Source organism: Eumetopias jubatus, unplaced genomic scaffold (assembly GCF_037043125.1).
Source record: "Eumetopias jubatus isolate StellerSeaLion01/CBP00866 unplaced genomic scaffold, mEumJub1_p1.0 scaffold_4, whole genome shotgun sequence".
Taxonomy (NCBI): Eukaryota; Metazoa; Chordata; class Mammalia; order Carnivora; family Otariidae; genus Eumetopias; species Eumetopias jubatus.
Window position 1 is genome coordinate 106,702,239 of NW_028274810.1, and position 16,507 is coordinate 106,718,745.

Below are 16,507 nucleotides of genomic sequence, written 5' to 3' on the forward strand. Positions count from 1 at the left end.
CCGGCGCCGTTGGGGCTGCGCCTGCGCGGTACGGCGCGGCGGGTCGGGGTCCGGCCGCGGTGGTTGTGCGGGCTCTGTGAGGGCAGAGGCCACGGGGCCTGGGAGCGCGCGCGGCAGCATGCCCGAGATCAGGGTCACTCCTCTGGGTGAGTGAGGCGCGCTTGGCCGGCCTCGCGGGCGCGGGGCCGGGCGGTGGTCTGGGGACGAGCCGCGGGGACGCAGAGGGCTGGCCCGGTCCGCGGAGCCCCCGGCTGTCGTCAGCGGAGGCCTCGCGCCGGGCTCCCCCTCCCGAGGGAGGGCTCGGGGGTCGGCCCGCTGCTGTGCTGCTGCGTCCCAGCTCTCCTCACCGTGAAAAGGGGGTGGGTCCGAAGGCGGGCAGCTGCTCCTGGGGTCCGCCCTCCGGACGCCGTCCCCGAGAGCCACAGGGTCTCTCCTCGCTGCGCCGGCGTCTGTCCGCATGGCCTGGTGCCTCAGGTGGCCTTCGTTCCCCGCCTCTGCTTCCTTCCCCCTCCTGCATCTGTGTCGCACCCGTTACCTGCAGCTTCCCGTCTGCCCAGTCCAGCCCTCCGCTCTCAGTTCAGCCTTGTCTTATTTATTTGGCAGCTGGACCTCTGCAACGTTTTTTTGTTTCTTTTGTTTTTTTTAAGAAACTTTGCATTTTGTAAAAGATATAAATGCACACTTTTAAAGGCCCAGAGTGCAGAACACTGAAGGAGGAAAGGTCACTGAGAATCCAGGGTCCCAGAAACAACTGGGGTTATCATTTTGCATTCTGGTGGCCAGCCCTTAGAGCTCTCTGGGCATTCTCCCTGCATCCGTGCTCTGGGCTTTCCCAGAACCTGCCTCCTACACCGGGCCATGTGTGGGGAGCATTTTCCTGTACAGATGCTCCACACAACTCCATATCCTTTCTCGTGGTGTGAGCTCTTTGTCACAAAGCCCCCCCAGCCCCCAGTGTGGACACTGAGGTGTTGCACACCCCTGCTCCTGGCCTACCAGGTCAGGGTACGCATCTCCACGGTGCCATACAGATCACCCTTGCAACAGCCTCTCCTAGCTTTTGGCACAGGGTCCCCTCTGGGTGCTGAGACCCCACACTCCCCTGCCTTTGGCGCCCTTCCAGGGGCCTCCTCGGATCACACTTTGCAGCCTGCCCCTTCATGATTTGGCCCACTTTCTCACCACTCACTCTCTCTGAACAGTTCTATCTGCCGCTTCTGTTACCCCAGTCTGCACCTGGCCGTGCTCCCGAGGCCATAGCACCATCAAAGCAGAACTCCTTCTCTATTGTCTTCCTTTGTCAGCTTCTGCCTTATGGGTTCCCTGGTCCTGTGGGCCAGGTACAGAGAGTCCTGCGTCCCTCCTGCCACACAGCCTTTGCACAGCTGCCCCTCCCACCTCCTGGCTGTCTCTTTCCACCCTGCTCAGAAGTCATTCTAAGGAGGACTTGCCGGGTGTGGGTCTGGAAGTTTCTGTGTCCCCTCCTTGCCTTAATCTTCTCCAGGGCCTAAACTCTACCTGATGGACTCAGTGTATGTCTTACCTACATGGTCATTGTCTCCTTGCCCTGAAACAGACTCTTGTGGATATGAAGTCACCTTTGTTTTCTCCTGAGTTCTGCCTCCTTTTGTGTGCTCTAGACTCTGTTTCCCATATCTGCTGCCCAGGGTGGGCCACTCTCCTTGCTCCCTGGGATGGTTGTGAGTCCTGGTGGGAGCAGGGGCCATTGCCTAAGAGCTGAGCTCTGGAGTCCAGAAAACCATCCCTGGCCCCATGCTTAGGAGCCATGTGTCCATGGGCTGATCCCATGACTTCTGTGCCTTCATGTCCTCTGTAAAGAGGGGCAGCCCTCCCCTTCCCCCGCCATAAATGTCTGGAGGCCTCTGCGCTGGGCTCAGCTTTAGGGCTAAAGATGCAGGAGGGAGCAGACAGCTGAGACCCTGCCATTGTCCTGGTGGGGCGGGAGCAGGCTTATGAGAGACCTCTGGGCCTGTGGCTGGGCTGCCTGAAGCACGCAGACGAAGCTCTTGGCTGGGATCACTGACTGTTGTCATGGATGACTGAAACTTCTCAAGGACCAGCCTGGGTCCTGTTCTGGGCCACCTTGATGTGTGTGGTGCTAACAGAAGGTTCAGGTGGCTGGCAGAGGGAGACTTGTAGGATCAAGATGGAAAGCAGGTCATTTGCTGTCATCAGGCCCTGCAAGGCTGTGTCCCTTTCTTCTTGGGCCTCCAGACCCTAGAGGAGGTGACAAATGGCTAGAGAAGGTGGCTGGGATATGCCCTGCTGAGGCTGAAGCAGATGGGTAGGGCTTGAAGTCAGGAACGTGGATAGGACTCAGGTTAAGTTTTGGGCTGTGGGTGCCCTGAGGGGGTGTGGTGGTGGGCCATATGCACTGTGGCTACTGTATTTGGTCATTGCTGGACGCTGGGGCTATGTCTCGCCATGGCCGGGCTAAAGCCTCACAGGTGTCCATCTGCAGTGAAACCACCTGGAGGTGCTTGATGCCTCCTGAGAGTAGGTCCTGGGGGAGAGGGCCCCATAGCCCAGATATGACCCCAGTTGAGTTTTCAGGAGGGGTGGTGATGCCCTGTGGAGTGCTGGCTTACCCCTATTAAGTGCCAGGACCACAGTCCAGCACCTGTTACACGGCCCCTGGCCTTTGAAGGCTCCCGTCAGCCGCAGCAGGTGGGCTGCTCCCTCAAGAGGTGAGGGTCTTTTTCCATCTGACCTAGGTGGTAGTGGCAGGGCCTGAGGCTGGAGGTGTAGCAGGGGAGGGCATGGGGCCTAGAACTCGCTTGGCAGTCTTGGTACTTCGCCCCTTCCCTGCACATTTCCCTGGCCTGTGTGTAGAGGTGATGGTGGCAGTGCCTCACACATCATCTGCACAACAGCTATGGGGGTCTACTTTTCCCAGCCCACTGAGGGTTCTGCAGCGTCGGGGACCCAGCGTTCCCAGTGGAGCTGTGAGGCAAGTGGCTGGGCCTTGGTCTTGGGGCTGGGGCCATCGCTTGCACCAGCAGGGAGAAGGATGTGGGGGTGGCAGCACCTCATGCCATCTTCCTTTTCAGGGGCTGGCCAAGATGTGGGCCGAAGCTGCATCCTGGTCTCCATCGCGGGCAAGAACGTCATGCTGGACTGCGGAATGCACATGGGCTTCAATGATGACGTGAGTCCTGAGGGAAGGTAGCCTGGAGGGAGCTCGTTCAGCCTGCTCCTTGTTGCTGTTCTTAGCAGGATCCCAGGCTTCCAAGCCTCAGGCTCTGACCCATGGCATAGGGAGTCTGGGCAAGTGGGCAGTGGGAGGAGGCAGGTGGGTCTGGGGTCACTGCATTCCCCGGCAGTCCCCCTGCCTCACTTGACAGATGGGGTGCCCTCTGTGGAAGGCTTGGTGTGTACCAGAGCAGGGCTCTCGGGCTCCTGCAGAGTCATAGGGGGCAGCTCGGCACTCCCCAGGCAGGGCTTCTGGCTTGGTGACTGGTGCTGGCAGTTTGACCCTTCCCTGTGTACTTGGAGGCTGTGAGCAGTCAATGGTCCTGGTGTGGCTGGCCAGGCTCAGCCTCTGCCCTCATTCCCCACTCCTGGGAGCCGCTCTCCGGAGCAGCGGCTGACCCAGGGCAACTAACTACATTCTGACCCTTTCTCTTGGCTTGTCAGAGGCGCTTCCCTGACTTCTCCTACATCACCCGCAACGGCCGGCTGACCGACTTCCTGGACTGTGTGATCATCAGGTGGGCACCTGTCGGCTGTTAGTGATAGTGTGTGGGCTCACATCTAGCCCCACCTGGAGGACCCCCAGGAGCCTAGGAGCCACTCGTGGCCCGGGGAGGCTGCAGCTGCAGGGTGTTGGAGGCCTGGGTTTTGTTCCAGGTTGCTGACGTGGCACACCCCCAGGGCTGGCCCTCCCTGCCTCTGGACAGTGGTCCTGGAGGCCGTGTATTTGCATGAGGTTATACGTATTCACAGTTGCTCCTTGGTGGGCTTTGGTCAACACCGTGGAGCCAGGGGGCACACTGTGCTGCATGTGCCTATTGGCTCTGCCCCTGAATGTCATGGATGAGAGCCCCAGCTACCCCAGGAAGATGAGGCTGGTATTAGGGCAATAGGCCTATGGCAGGGAGACCGCTCCTCACCCCCCCCCCCCCCAATGCTGAGGTGGTGCATTTCATGTGTGAGCGCCTGGGCTACTTCTCAGGCCTCCTCACTCAGCCTCTCAGCAGCATTTGGCAGCAGTGATCACACCCTCCCTTTCGGTCCTTGATCCTCCCAGATTTCTGTACCTTGCCATCCACCCTGCCCCTGACCTCCAGACTCATGGTCTGGCCCCGCTGGTGGCGGTGACCTTGCCAACCTGGCTGAGTGGGGCTTCCTTTTTCCTCCTATTCCTCACACCTCACCCAGACAGTCCACAGTTTGTGGGGTCCAGTCTTTTTCCTGACCCTGACTCTTGCCATGTGGCCAGATGCCCACAGCAGCCTCCTGCCGGTCTTCTCCCTGCACCCTGCAAACCAGAGGAGCTGCTGACATGAGGCAGCCCCATCCTCAGCTGCTCTGAGGCTCTCGTGGTCTCGGTTTCTTCTTGGACATGGGCTGGCATGCGGCGGGTCTGCCCCATCCGTGGACACACAGCACTGTCTTCCCTCTGCCCTGTGCCTTCCTGCTGTGGCTCACGTGCCGTGGGTCTGCCCCGCGCCTTCCTGCTGTGGCTCACGTGCCGTGGGTCTGCCCCGCGCCTTCCTGCTGTGGCTCACGTGCCGTGGGTCTGCCCCGCGCCTTCCTGCTGTGGCTCACGTGCCGTGGGTCTGCCCCGCGCCTTCCTGCTGTGGCTCACGTGCCGTGGGGTCTTCCTGCCGCTCCAGCAGAGACGCCCTGTGCTCTTTAGCTGTTTTTGTTACTCTCTAGAACACGTGCCTGTCTGATGCAAGCGTTACCTTTAACGGCCCCTGCTTTATCAGACACTTCGATTCTAAGTTCCAGGGAGGTAGTAGTTTTTATCTGTTTTGCTCACTCCTCACTCTGTGGTACTGAGGGTGGCATCTGATACACAGTAGGCAGTCAGTGTACAAATGCATGAATGGGTGCAATGGCCACGAGCCTGTGCTGGTGTGGAGGAGCTGTGGGGAGCAGGCTTGTTGGGGAGCAGTGGCCTTGGACTGACCTGTGTTGCACCTGCAGCCACTTCCACCTGGACCACTGTGGGGCACTTCCCTACTTCAGCGAGATGGTGGGCTACGATGGGCCCATCTACATGACCCACCCCACCCAGGCCATCTGCCCCATCCTGCTGGAGGACTACCGCAAGATTGCTGTGGACAAGAAGGGCGAGGCCAACTTCTTCACCTCCCAGATGATCAAGGACTGTATGAAGAAGGTGGTCGCTGTGCACCTGCACCAGACAGTCCAGGTCAGGGTCCTAACAGGCCCCATCTTGCTGTCTGTTGGGTACTGCCCACCAGGAGGCAGCATTGGGCAGGCATGTGGGGTCCCAGCCCAGATTCAGGGGCACACAGGGCAGCGTGCCAAGCGCCCATCAAACATGTGGAACCTCTGCTGCTCACCCAGCTCTGAGCCCGAGTGCATCCAAGAGGGTGTGCCGGCCAGGGGCAGTGGGGGGCAGAGACTGGACGGTGAGGTGGGCAAGCCCCGAAGGGCAGCCAGTCCTGGGCTGTGGAGTTTGCGTTTTGTCTCAGTAACTGTTGTGTGCGGGTCAGCAAGGAAGTGAAGGGTTTTAAGCAGGCAAATGCAATCAAATTGGGAAAAGTTTATCACAAAGATTATAGATTTGTCTGTTTCTCCTTAGAGTCAGTGGGTATTGCTTGTTAACTGGTATCTGTGTATTTTTAGTTATTTCTGGTTTAATTACTTGTCAACACGAAGTATGTGTGTTTATCCTTAATAACGTCTTTTACCTTAAAGTCTGTGTTTCTGGTAACACCCCACCATTCTCACCTTTCTCATCTTTGGCTATTTGCGTAGTATGTCTTTTTCCATTGTTCTACTTTCAGTTTTACTGCGTCATGTTTTAAATGTAGCTCTTTTAAGTGGCGTATAATTTGTTTTTGTTTTTGTTTTTTTTTAAAGATTTTATTTATTTATTTGAGAGAGAGAATGAGAGATAGAAAGCACGAGAGGGAAGAAGGTCAGAGGGAGAAGCAGACTCCCCGCCGAGCAGGAAGCCCGATGCGGGACTCGATCCCGGGACTCCAGGATCATGACCTGAGCCGAAGGCAGTCGCTTAACCGACTGAGCCACCCAGGCGCCCTATAATTTGTTTTTTTGTTTGCTTGTTTTTTGTGGGTTTTTTGGCATATAAAAATTTATTGTTGTCATGTGTTCGCCATCAAACTTAGGATCTGGGTTTTCCTTTCTTGCCTTTGTATAAAGGTTGGCTGTTTTGACGGTCCTAAAGCAAACTCCAGGAATGTCACTGACAGCATGACCTTTGTGACCAAATCCAGCAACTACAGCTTCATCATTTCCCTCAATAAAATTCAGACAGCCATCTTTGGGTACAAAGGCTGCAATTTTTTTTTGTCATTCTTGATCAGCTGGACCCTGACACACTTCCCGATGGCAGAATTTGGCTATTTGGCTTCAACTCCTACTTCTTCCAGCACAATTCCCTTTGCATGGGAAGCACCTCCAAAAGGGTTGGCCTCAGGGCTGTGCCTGAATGGGTTTTCTCATACTGTTCATAACATCCCTTCTGATCTCATCAGTGGCTGCGAAGCTTCCTGGCAGTGTGAAGACTGCAACTCTTGCCCATCCTGCCAGTGCAACGGGCCAGAGCAAAAGAGGGTTTTGTTGTTGTTGTTGTTGTTTTTAATCTATTCTGATAACTTGTCCAGATGGAGCATTTGGACTCTACATTTAATAAGAAAACTTTGAGTTTAGCTCTACTCTCTTACCATTTGCTTCCTATTTGTCTTGCCTGTTCTCTGTTTTTTCTTTCTTATTGCATTCTTTGGATTGATTTTTTAAATTTCTATCTCTCTCTCTTTCTTTTTTTAAAGATTTTATTTATTTATTAGAGAGAATGAGCGAGCGAGCAAGAACATGAACAGGGGGAAGGGCAGAGGGAGAGGGAGAAGCAGACACCCCTTCTGAGCAGGAAGCCCGACACGGGGTTCCATCTCAGGACCTCGGGATCATGACCTAGCCGAAGGCAGACGTTTAACCGACTGAGCCACCCAGGCGCCCCTCTATTTCTTTTATTTGGTTAGTAATTTTATTCTCTTGTAATTCTCATAGTGGTAGAGTTTACAAAGTGCATCCATGACAACAAAAATCTAAGGTATTTGGAGGTTTTGCCTCTAGATAATGGAAAGGTCTTAGAACATTTTAAATCTTTTTATCCCTTCCCTAACTTAGACTATTATCTGCCCTTATTTTAATGTGCTCAGTATATTGGGCGCCTGGGTGGCTCAGTTGGTTAAGCGACTGCCTTCGGCTCAGGTCATGATCCTGGGGTCCTGGGATCAAGTCCCGCATCAGGCTCGCTGCTCGGCGAGGAGCCTGCTTCTCCCTCTGACCCTCTCCCCTCTCATGTACTCTCTCTCTGTCATTCTCGCTCTCTCAAATAAATAAATCTTTAAAAAAAAATGTACTCAGTATATGTGAAATCTAGCAGGACATTATTACTAATATTAATAAAGTCAGGTTTGCTAGGCGTCATCTCTGTATTTACCCTATTTCCTGTGTTCTTCACTTTTTATTTGAGATAATTTACCTTCTTCCTGAAGAACACCAGTATGGATCTATTGGCAGTGAATTTGCTTTTATTTGTCTGCAGATGGATCTGCTTCACCCTCATTCCTTTTTTTTTTTTTTTTTTAAGATTTATTTGACAGCACAAGTAGGCAGAGCGGCAGGGAGAGGGAGAAGCAGGCTCCCCACTGAGCAGGGAGCCCGAGGCAGGGGTTCATTCCCAGGACCCTGGGATCATGACCTGAGCCTAAGGCAGCCGCTTAACTGACTGAGCCACCCAGGCGCCCCTTCACCCTCATTCCTGAAGGACTTTTTTCGTTACGTGTGGAATTCTAGTTTGGCAATTACTTCTTCTCAGTACTTTGAATATGTCTTTTTATTCACTGTTTGAAAGAGGATCTTTAATCTTAGGCTGCTTGTAGGATTATGCCCTTTTCTTTGGTGGGTTGCTATGATGGACCTGCATGTGGTTCTTATTCAACCTTTCCAGGTGTAAGCCTCTTGGGTCTGTGACTGATGTCGTTCATCAGGTTCTTCCAGTGTCGCTCCTGCCCATTGTCCTCCTCCAGCCCAGGGCCCCAGACCTTCCCTCATGCATCTTTCTGTGCTCTGTGCTAGAGATAGTCTTTTCTATATATTTTAGTGCATTAATATTCTTCAGTTATATATAACATGCTATTAAATTCATCCATTCAGTTCTTTATTGGGGTAATTATAGTTTCTGGCTTTAGAATTTCTACTTTTTAAAATAATTTCTAGTTTTTTGGTCAACATTCTTAATTCTGTTTTTTAGTTCTCTGAATATATTAATCACAGCCCTCTTAAACTCTGTGTCTGAAAACTCTAGGAGTCCTGAGTCTGCTTCTCTAGACTGTTGCTTCTCTTGTTTTTCATGGTGTTGTCTCATCGCTTATGTTTGGTTGCTTTTGGTTGAGAACTGGACATTGTGTGTGAGAAACAGGAAATGATGAAAGGCTTGGAACCATGTTCTTCTTTTCCGCCCTCTGCCTCCCAAGTGTCCACCTCCCTGGTCCCTCTGCCATCCTCTAACTGACCACCTACCCAGCATAGCCTGAAGACCTGACTTGAGCCCTCTCCTCTGTAGGTGGACGATGAACTTGAAATCAAGGCCTACTATGCAGGCCACGTGCTGGGGGCAGCCATGTTCCAGATTAAAGTGGGCTCAGAGTCTGTGGTCTACACGGTCAGTGGAAACACTTGGGGCACAGGGGTACTGCTTGGCTGGGGAGAGGAGGCACCCATTTTACTGCCACATTCTTTGCCAGGGTGATTATAATATGACCCCGGACCGGCATTTGGGGTGAGTAGGCTGGTGTGTTTGTTTCATCCTGTGGGGACCCCCAGGAGTGCACTGATGCTCGTGGATGTGCTGGGTGCCCGAGCAGCCTGCGCGCTGGTTTCTGCCACGTGTCCTCTGTGCACGGCAGAGTCTCTTCCTACTGTTTCCCCTAGTGTGCTGCTTGACAGAGGGTCCAGGGAAGCTGTGGCTGGGGTCCATTGTGTTGCTCCTAGCCTTGCAGCCATGTGGATTGTCCACCTCCGGTCACGCCCACCTCTGTTATAGAGCTGCCTGGATTGACAAATGCCGCCCCAACCTGCTCATCACAGAATCTACATACGCCACAACCATCCGGGACTCCAAACGCTGCCGGGAGCGAGACTTTCTGAAGAAGGTCCACGAGGCCGTGGAACATGGCGGGAAGGTAACTGGTGCAGGCAGGGTGCCAGGCAGGGCTCTGGGCCATGTGCCCACCCTGACCATGCTACACAGTCCTTCAGCAACCTCTGGCATGTCAGGAGATGGGTGCTGTGTGTTCTGGGCATGCAGGGAGGAAGATTTGCTTAGCGTTAGGAAGAAAAACTTCTCCGAAGACTAGCGGGGTGTTTATTCACCCCTCACCTCAGATCCCAGACCAGGGCTGGCCAGAATATCCACCATGGTCATTTTGGGACAGACCGTGGCTGGGAGCAGGACTTGCGGGCATTGTGGGGACCTTACCTGTAGCTCACAAAGGGCCTCGGGCTCTCAGGGATGCCGGCTATGACCTCTCAGTGGACGCAGCCTCTGACCCTCAGAGCTACCAGTGAGCCCATTATGGTCAGATGTGGGCTCAACTTGGGTAGGCAGCATGGCCAGGGACTCCTGCCTGAGCCAGCCTTGTCATCCCCCTGCAGGTGCTGATCCCTGTGTTTGCGCTGGGCCGAGCTCAGGAACTCTGCATCCTGCTGGAGACATTCTGGTAGGTGCAGCCTGATTGGTTTCTGGGAACCGTGGCCTGAGTGGACATTAGTGGGATGCCGGTGTCCGGGTCCTCAGTCCAGCTCTAGGCAGAGCATCGGCTGTAGCACTGGCAGCTGTCAGGTATAGTCAGGGTGCTTCATCTCTGTGGGGGTGCCCGCCCAAGCCAGGAGGCCTGTGTCATATGCTGTTCCACACCGCCCCCCGAACCATGCTCTGTGTCATTTCATCAGAACCAGCGTTTTATAGAAGGAAGTAGGCTGAGGTGGGAGACATGAGGGAGACATTGTTCCTCCCACCGGACACAACCAGGCTGAGGGTGTAAGGGGTGACATGGGCCGCTCCTTCCCTGGCAGCCTTCTCCACTGTGGTCCCTGCACTGTCCACAGGGAGCGCATGAACCTAAAGGCCCCCATTTACTTCTCCACGGGCCTGACAGAGAAGGCCAACCACTACTACAAGCTTTTCATAACCTGGACCAACCAGAAGATCCGTAAGACCTTTGTGCAGAGGAACATGTTTGAGTTTAAGCACATCAAAGCCTTTGACCGGGCATTTGCTGACAACCCGGGTCCAATGGTGAGGCGCTAGCCAGGAGGGGCTGGGGATGGTTATCTTGTGCCTGTTGCAGCCAGGTCAGGCCTGCCCCATGCCGGGGCATCTGGGGCCAGTGCTGACTCTCCGCACATGTGCACCTCCTCCATGTCTGGGACATGCGAGGGGACCTTGCCTGCAAGTCTCCCTCAGGGAGTGGGGTGCACTGTGCTGGAGGAAAGACGAGGGGAGGTCAGAAGGTAGAGCCTGTGGCAGGTGCAGGGTCAGAAGGCTCTTGAGGGCAGAGGAGGGGCTGGACCCATGGCCAATACTGGTTCCCTGACAGACGGGTGCTGTGCCGTCCCTACCCCCACCCCACCCCCGCAGGTCGTGTTTGCCACCCCAGGCATGCTGCATGCTGGCCAGTCCCTGCAGATCTTCCGGAAGTGGGCAGGGAATGAGAAGAACATGGTAAGAGGTCTAGCTCCCAAGAGGGCCTGTGAGGTTGGGCAGAGGTGGGGGAACTGGGGCTCTGCCTGGCTTGGGGACACTGCTGTTTGTCAGGACAGGGCTTAGTATCCTGGGGCTTGGTGTCTCACCCAGGCAGCTCAGACTCTTGCTGTGTGTCAGCCTCTTGTATCAGGCAGTGAACTCTTCTAGCCTCCTGAGCTGATGTGGTACTCAGGTCTGGGTGGGCTTGTGCCGAGACCCCTGAGCCTGCTTGGGTCTGTAGTGGGGCCTGGGATAAGGAGCTGCTGGCAAAGGAAAGGGGCTGTTCAGGGTATAGGTTGACAGGCAGGAAGGGCAGGGTGGAGAGACATACAGGGAGGAAGCCCCTGAGGCCGAACTTGGGGGGGCGGTGTTGCAGGGTGGCTGCCAGCTCCATCCCCCCTCCCCCACAGGTCATCATGCCTGGCTACTGCGTGCAGGGCACTGTGGGCCACAAGATCCTCAGTGGGCAGCGCAAGCTGGAGATGGAGGGGCGGCAGGTGGTGAGTCCCTGCTTCCCCAGCAGCTCTGTGGGCCCCCTTTTGGGTTGGTGGGGAGCCCTTGGAGCCTGCTGATCGTGGTAACGGCCTGTGTGCGCTGTGATGCTGCAGTTGGAGGTCAAGATGCAGGTGGAGTACATGTCCTTCAGCGCCCATGCCGATGCCAAAGGCATCATGCAGCTGGTGGGCCAGGCAGAGCCCGAGAGTGTGCTGCTCGTACATGGGGAAGCCAAGAAGATGGAGTTCCTGAAGCAGAAGATCGAGCAGGAATTCCGTAAGCAGCCCAGGCATGGGGTGGGCTTGGCCGATACAGGGAATGTGGGCAGGGTCTACCCATGGGGTCAGCATGCGCAGGGCCCGATGGCCTGGACTGAGGCTCTCTGCCCCTCCCACTCTTGCCCAGGGGTCAACTGCTACATGCCAGCCAACGGTGAGACGGTGACGCTGCCCACAAGCCCCAGCATCCCCGTGGGCATCTCGCTGGGGCTGCTAAAGCGGGAGATGGCACAGGGTATGCAAGGCAAGGCACACTGGGCAGGGGAAGGCAGCGGCGCAGCAGGTGGGCAGCTCCCATCCCTGCCCCTTTCTCCACAGGGCTGCTTCCTGACGCCAAAAAGCCCCGGCTCCTCCATGGCACTCTGATCATGAAGGACAGTGTGAGTGTGCGTGTGCTTGGGCGGGGGTGAGGGGTGCCCCGATGCCCCCTGACCTGCCCCTGCCCCACAGAATTTCCGGCTCGTGTCTTCAGAGCAGGCCCTCAAGGAGCTGGGCCTGGCCGAGCACCAGCTGCGCTTTACCTGCCGTGTGCATCTCCATGACCCTCGCAAGGAGCAGGAGACGGCCATGCGGGTCTATAGCCACCTGAAGAGGTGGGTGCCCCCACTCCTGGCTCTGGGGGTGGTAAGAAGTGGGGCACAAGGTGGGGTCTCACTGTGCCTCCCCGCAGCGTCCTCAAGGACCACTGCGTGCAGCACCTTCCCGATGGGTCTGTGACCGTGGAGTCCATCCTCATCCAGGCTGCTGCCCACTCAGAGGACCCAGGCACCAAGGTGCTGCTGGTCTCCTGGACCTATCAGGTGAGTGGTGGGTCCCAGGGAGCCCTGTTCCCGGCAGGTCGGGATAGGCGGGGGCTGCCCAGGTGTGGTGGTCGGGGAAGGTGCGATGACTGCCTCCTTTTGTATCTGCCTCTAGGATGAAGAGCTGGGAAGTTACCTCACGTCGCTGCTCAAGAAGGGCCTCCCCCAGGCCCCCAGCTGAGGTCAGCTGGTCACCAAAGGGACCTAGGCTTTCATCCAGGGCCATGTCTGTGCCTCAGCTCTTCCCTCTGTCCCCTGATGTGGAGCCCCCCGCTGCTCACATGTGAGGACAAGACCACAGTGTCATGTGCCTGTTTGCCTGAGGAAAGAAATAGGCCTGGGGACTTGATTACCCTTTATTTCTATTCCTGAGCCCCCAAGAGATGGGTGGATGCTCCTGAGGTATTAATTTCCAGTAAAAACCGCACCAAAGGCTGTATGGCTCTTCCCTTCTCGACGCGCAAACCCTTTTCCTGCAGTTCACCGGTGGCAGACAAGAGGTGGCGGGAGGCAAGAGGCCTGCATGGCATGCAGAGCTGGGCGGGGTCCGGCAGCAGGGCTGCGTGTGTCATGGCCGCCCTGACCTCAGCTGGGCATCTGGGGGTTATCTGTGGCTTCTGTGCAGTAAACCCTGCAGGACACAGGAGATTTTCTACAGAGGCTGGGCCTGGCCTTAGGTCCACAGCTTCATCTGTGCTGCAGAGCCCCTGCCTTTCAAGCTGCTCCCTACTCCCTGAGAGGAGCCCCCTCAATCTCCCTGCTCTACTAAGAACATGATCCTAGGGCCCAGGTCAGGAGTACGACTTAGGTCTAGGGATCCAGGGGAAGAGGTACCTTACTCCAGGCCTCCTGTTTTTGGGCTGCTGGTCTCCAGCTGGAGATTTTTTGGCCAACCTGAGGTTTCCTCGCCTTCCTGCTGAACAGAGGCTGGATTCCCACCTGCTAGCAGGACACATGAGGGCTGCAGCTGTGCTGTCACCAAGAGCCCCTCCTCCATCAAGCACTCAGCCTTAGGAGGAGGGGTCAATCAGTGGGATGCATGCAGGCACCTTTCCAGGCAGCAAACTCTTACCGAGGCTCCCGTATAGCACTGACTTGAGGAATAAGCCATGGGCTGGGGCCACACGTGCCTGGTGCCTGCCCAGGGGGTCCCGGCTTTCCAGGATCACCTTCACCTGAGCAGGCATCAAAGCCCCCAGCCCCACAGCCACCAGCACAGATGTCATTCTCCGCACCTGCAACCCAAAGCCAAGACTGCCATAGGGGCCCAACCCCTGGGGGCCACCCCCACCCCCTGGAGGCCCAGGGCAGAACCCACCTGTCTGTACAGGAAGGACCGGCTCTCAAATTCCAGGTTCCAGAACTGCAACCTAGAAATACAGGCACTTGTGATGCCTAGGCCAGAGGAGCCCCTGAGTCCACACTGTGACCCCAAACAAGGAGGTGGACAAGGGGAGGGGTCTGGGGGAGATTGGTTCCCACCCTCAGCTTCACTTGAGGATAGGGGCACTGAGTGGGAGGGGCAACAGAGCCTTCTAGGGAGCTTGGCACTGGGGACAGGGCCCTCTCAGGTGGAGGTGCTGCTAAGGTGTGGGTCCTGGGGCAGCTGAGGGAGGTGAGCACGGCGTTGATCTACCAGAGACCCAAGCCTCAGGGGCGGGGCTCTGCAGCTGACCATGCAGAAATTCCTCCTCTCTTCATTGCTGGCTCAAACTGGGAAGGTTTTGGAAGTCAACAGCTAATGTCTGGCCAGAGGCCCCAGGGACAGTGCCGGGGCAGTGGAACCAACCCCCTGCCAGGTAGGGCCCGAACGGCTAGCCTGGTGCTTCTCTTTCAGCAAAGCCTTTTCAGCAGCTAGGCAAGCAACGCTGAGCTGGGCAGGGCAGGAACCCAGCCTGGGGGGAGGGCACAGCTGCAGGCTCATGGCTGTTGGGGTCATGCCACTCAGCTAACCAGTACCCCCCTTATGAGGGCTGATGGGTGCCCAGGGGGCCCCCAACCCCAGCTGTGTCCTGCCTCTGCACACCCCTTGCCAGGGAAGGCGCTAAATCCAGCTCCCCCAGCCTCTGGCCAGTGTGCAGGGTGCCCTTCCTTACCTGTTTTCCTGGGCGAGGACAAAGGGGCTGCCTGGGTCAGGGGACACGGAGGCTCGGCGCAGCGTGCGCACTGAGCCAGTGGCTGGGCTGCCAGCTGACTGGAAGGCACTGAAGTCATGTGTCCCGAGGAGGTGCTGGGCAGCCTCCTGCATGGCATCCACATCCAAGCAGCTGCAGGGAGCCAGGTGACTGGTCAGGAGAGAGTGGCCAGCCAGGAAGTCTGACAGCCCTCTCCCACTCACGCACACCCACACTCACCCTGCCCGCAGTGCCCAGCATCGGTTTCGTTCAAACACTGACAGCTGGTCAGGCCGGTGGCAGCCCGTGACCAGGCGGTACAAGTAGGTCCTGGATGTGGCTGCATGGCGGGCATGGAAGTCACCAGGTACTCGGAAAGCCTGCACTATCCTGTGGGAACAGGATTAGGCACACCAAAAGGATCCCTCCACCCACCCAAGTGACACCTTGGTATCTCTATCACTCCCAAAGTTTTGTCCAGACACCGGGTCCTTCCCGACTTACGGCCTCCACCCCCATGGACCAGTCTGGAGACAGCAGATGGGTGCTCACCGGATGGCCGGGTGCTTCAGGTGGGCGTTGAGAGCCTCTGCCAGGACCTCTGGGGAGAAGGGGGCCTGGCCTGAGCGGCGCTGGACGTCCAGGTGAGCCGCGTTGCACAGGGCGTGGACCCCGGCATCCGTGCGGCTGGAGATAGTGAACTTGACCGGCACCACCGAATTCAGCCGCTTTGCAGCCTCCTGGGGGGACAGAGCCGCCTGGGGCGGGATGGGCAGCGCGGGGCGAAGACCCGGGCCCAGAGGCGCGGGGGCTCCCATCTGCCCCTCCCTCGTGTCTCCCTCTTTCCATTCCGGGCGGCTGGCGGGCAGAGCTCACCTCCAGGTAGTTCTGGACCCCGACGGCGCGCTGGCAGCCTCTGACGGCCGCGACCCCGCTGTGGGCAGAGACCGGCTCAGGTTAGCTGGCCGAGTTCCGGCCCTGTCCCGCCCTCTGCGGCCCTCCCCGTCTGTTCCCTCCCCCGGGCGTTGGGCCCGGCTACCAGAGGTGCGGGTCCTAAATTTAGCTCCCGCCCCCCTCCCACGTCGGGCGCCGGGATACACGTCGGGGCTGCGGGCACGGATGGGAGGTCCGGAAGACGTACTTAAAGTCCGTGCCCAAGTACTGGAAGTACACGAGGTAGCGCGCCGTCACCGAGCCTGCTGCAGGGCCCATGACGGGAGTCGGCGGACCGCGGCCTGGCTCAGCGGGGCCTGCACGTGTGCCTAGCACGCGCGCCTGCGCGCGCGGGGAAGGCGGTATGGCCACGCCCCCGGCTGCGCCCGCGCCCGCGCCTGCGCCTTAGCGTTGGTCCCCGCCTCGGCGGTCCGGCATTCACCCGCCCTACGGCTGCTAGGGGCGGGAGCGGGGGCGGGGCCGAACTAAGGGATTGGGTGCAAACTGCCGAGTCGCAGAAGAGCCCGTGGGCCGGATTCCGACAGCGGCGCCCAGAAGGGGCTCCCGCGGGCGGGCACTCATTCATCCATCCTCTCAACCCGCTCACCCACGCCCCACTGTTCTGGAGTGGGTCCGTCCCCACGTTCCGCGCAAGCGGTTTTTGCAAATGCGCCGAGTTGCGCAAAGGCCGCATCGCTGGAGCGAGCAGTCTCGCGGCCTCCCCGCGCCCCGCGGACAGGCCGACTGTGGCTGGGTCCGACTTCCTTCCCAGGCCGGGGTGGCCTGGGAACTAGAGGTTGGGACGACGGGGCGTCCGGGCCCGAGCCAGGCGTGGCTGAGCCTCAGGGAGAGGCGTTTGGCGACGCTCCCCGGCCGTGACAGCGGGAGGCGCGC

The 16,507-nt window shown here is 57.6% G+C and overlaps 2 protein-coding genes and 1 pseudogene across 4 annotated transcripts; 1 reads left to right on the top strand and 2 right to left on the bottom strand.

Annotated features, from left to right (window-relative positions):
• Positions 1 to 19: 19 nt before the first annotated feature.
• On the top strand, positions 20 to 13,001 carry INTS11 (integrator complex subunit 11). Its single transcript, XM_028108450.2, has 17 exons — positions 20 to 146; positions 3,072 to 3,169; positions 3,658 to 3,731; positions 5,176 to 5,404; positions 8,813 to 8,911; positions 8,994 to 9,028; positions 9,293 to 9,431; positions 9,904 to 9,968; positions 10,357 to 10,546; positions 10,889 to 10,972; positions 11,404 to 11,493; positions 11,602 to 11,764; positions 11,894 to 12,001; positions 12,085 to 12,146; positions 12,217 to 12,359; positions 12,437 to 12,566; positions 12,682 to 13,001. Exons 1-17 carry the CDS (start codon positions 119 to 121, stop codon positions 12,745 to 12,747), a joined length of 1,803 nt encoding a protein of 600 aa, XP_027964251.1. The 5' UTR covers positions 20 to 118; the 3' UTR covers positions 12,748 to 13,001.
• Positions 6,347 to 6,766, bottom strand: LOC114213318 (small ribosomal subunit protein uS12 pseudogene; annotated as a pseudogene).
• Positions 12,909 to 15,926, bottom strand: PUSL1 (pseudouridine synthase like 1). Of its 3 annotated transcripts, none has more exons than XM_088022659.1 (9): positions 15,822 to 15,926; positions 15,557 to 15,614; positions 15,233 to 15,420; positions 14,921 to 15,070; positions 14,663 to 14,833; positions 13,885 to 13,936; positions 13,639 to 13,801; positions 13,401 to 13,505; positions 12,909 to 13,197 (listed from the first exon to the last, which is right to left on the bottom strand). In XM_088022659.1, exons 1-8 carry the CDS (start codon positions 15,890 to 15,892, stop codon positions 13,402 to 13,404), a joined length of 957 nt encoding a protein of 318 aa, XP_087878785.1. In that variant the 5' UTR covers positions 15,893 to 15,926; the 3' UTR covers positions 12,909 to 13,197; position 13,401. The 3 variants fall into 3 exon arrangements, with proteins under 3 accessions (XP_087878785.1, XP_027964255.1, XP_087878786.1); XM_028108454.1 differs by having other exon boundaries at positions 13,401 to 13,508; XM_088022660.1 differs by lacking the exon at positions 13,639 to 13,801.
• Positions 15,927 to 16,507: the final 581 nt, after the last annotated feature.

Bases quoted from the DNA above. Each gene is read 5' to 3' on its own strand.
- INTS11 (XM_028108450.2), top strand. From the start codon at position 119: ATGCCCGAGATCAGGGTCACTCCTCTGG. The intron at 11,494-11,601 runs GTGAGTCCCTGC...GTGATGCTGCAG, and splicing joins AGATGGAGGGGCGGCAGGTG to TTGGAGGTCAAGATGCAGGT. The intron at 12,002-12,084 runs GTATGCAAGGCA...CTTTCTCCACAG, and splicing joins AAAGCGGGAGATGGCACAGG to GGCTGCTTCCTGACGCCAAA.
- PUSL1 (XM_028108454.1), bottom strand. From the start codon at position 15,892: ATGGGCCCTGCAGCAGGCTCGGTGACGGCGCGCTACCTCGTGTACTTC. The intron at 15,615-15,821 runs GTACGTCTTCCG...CTCTGCCCACAG, and splicing joins TACTTGGGCACGGACTTTAA to CGGGGTCGCGGCCGTCAGAG. The intron at 13,802-13,884 runs GTGGGTTCTGCC...TTTGGGTTGCAG, and splicing joins GGTCCTTCCTGTACAGACAG to GTGCGGAGAATGACATCTGT.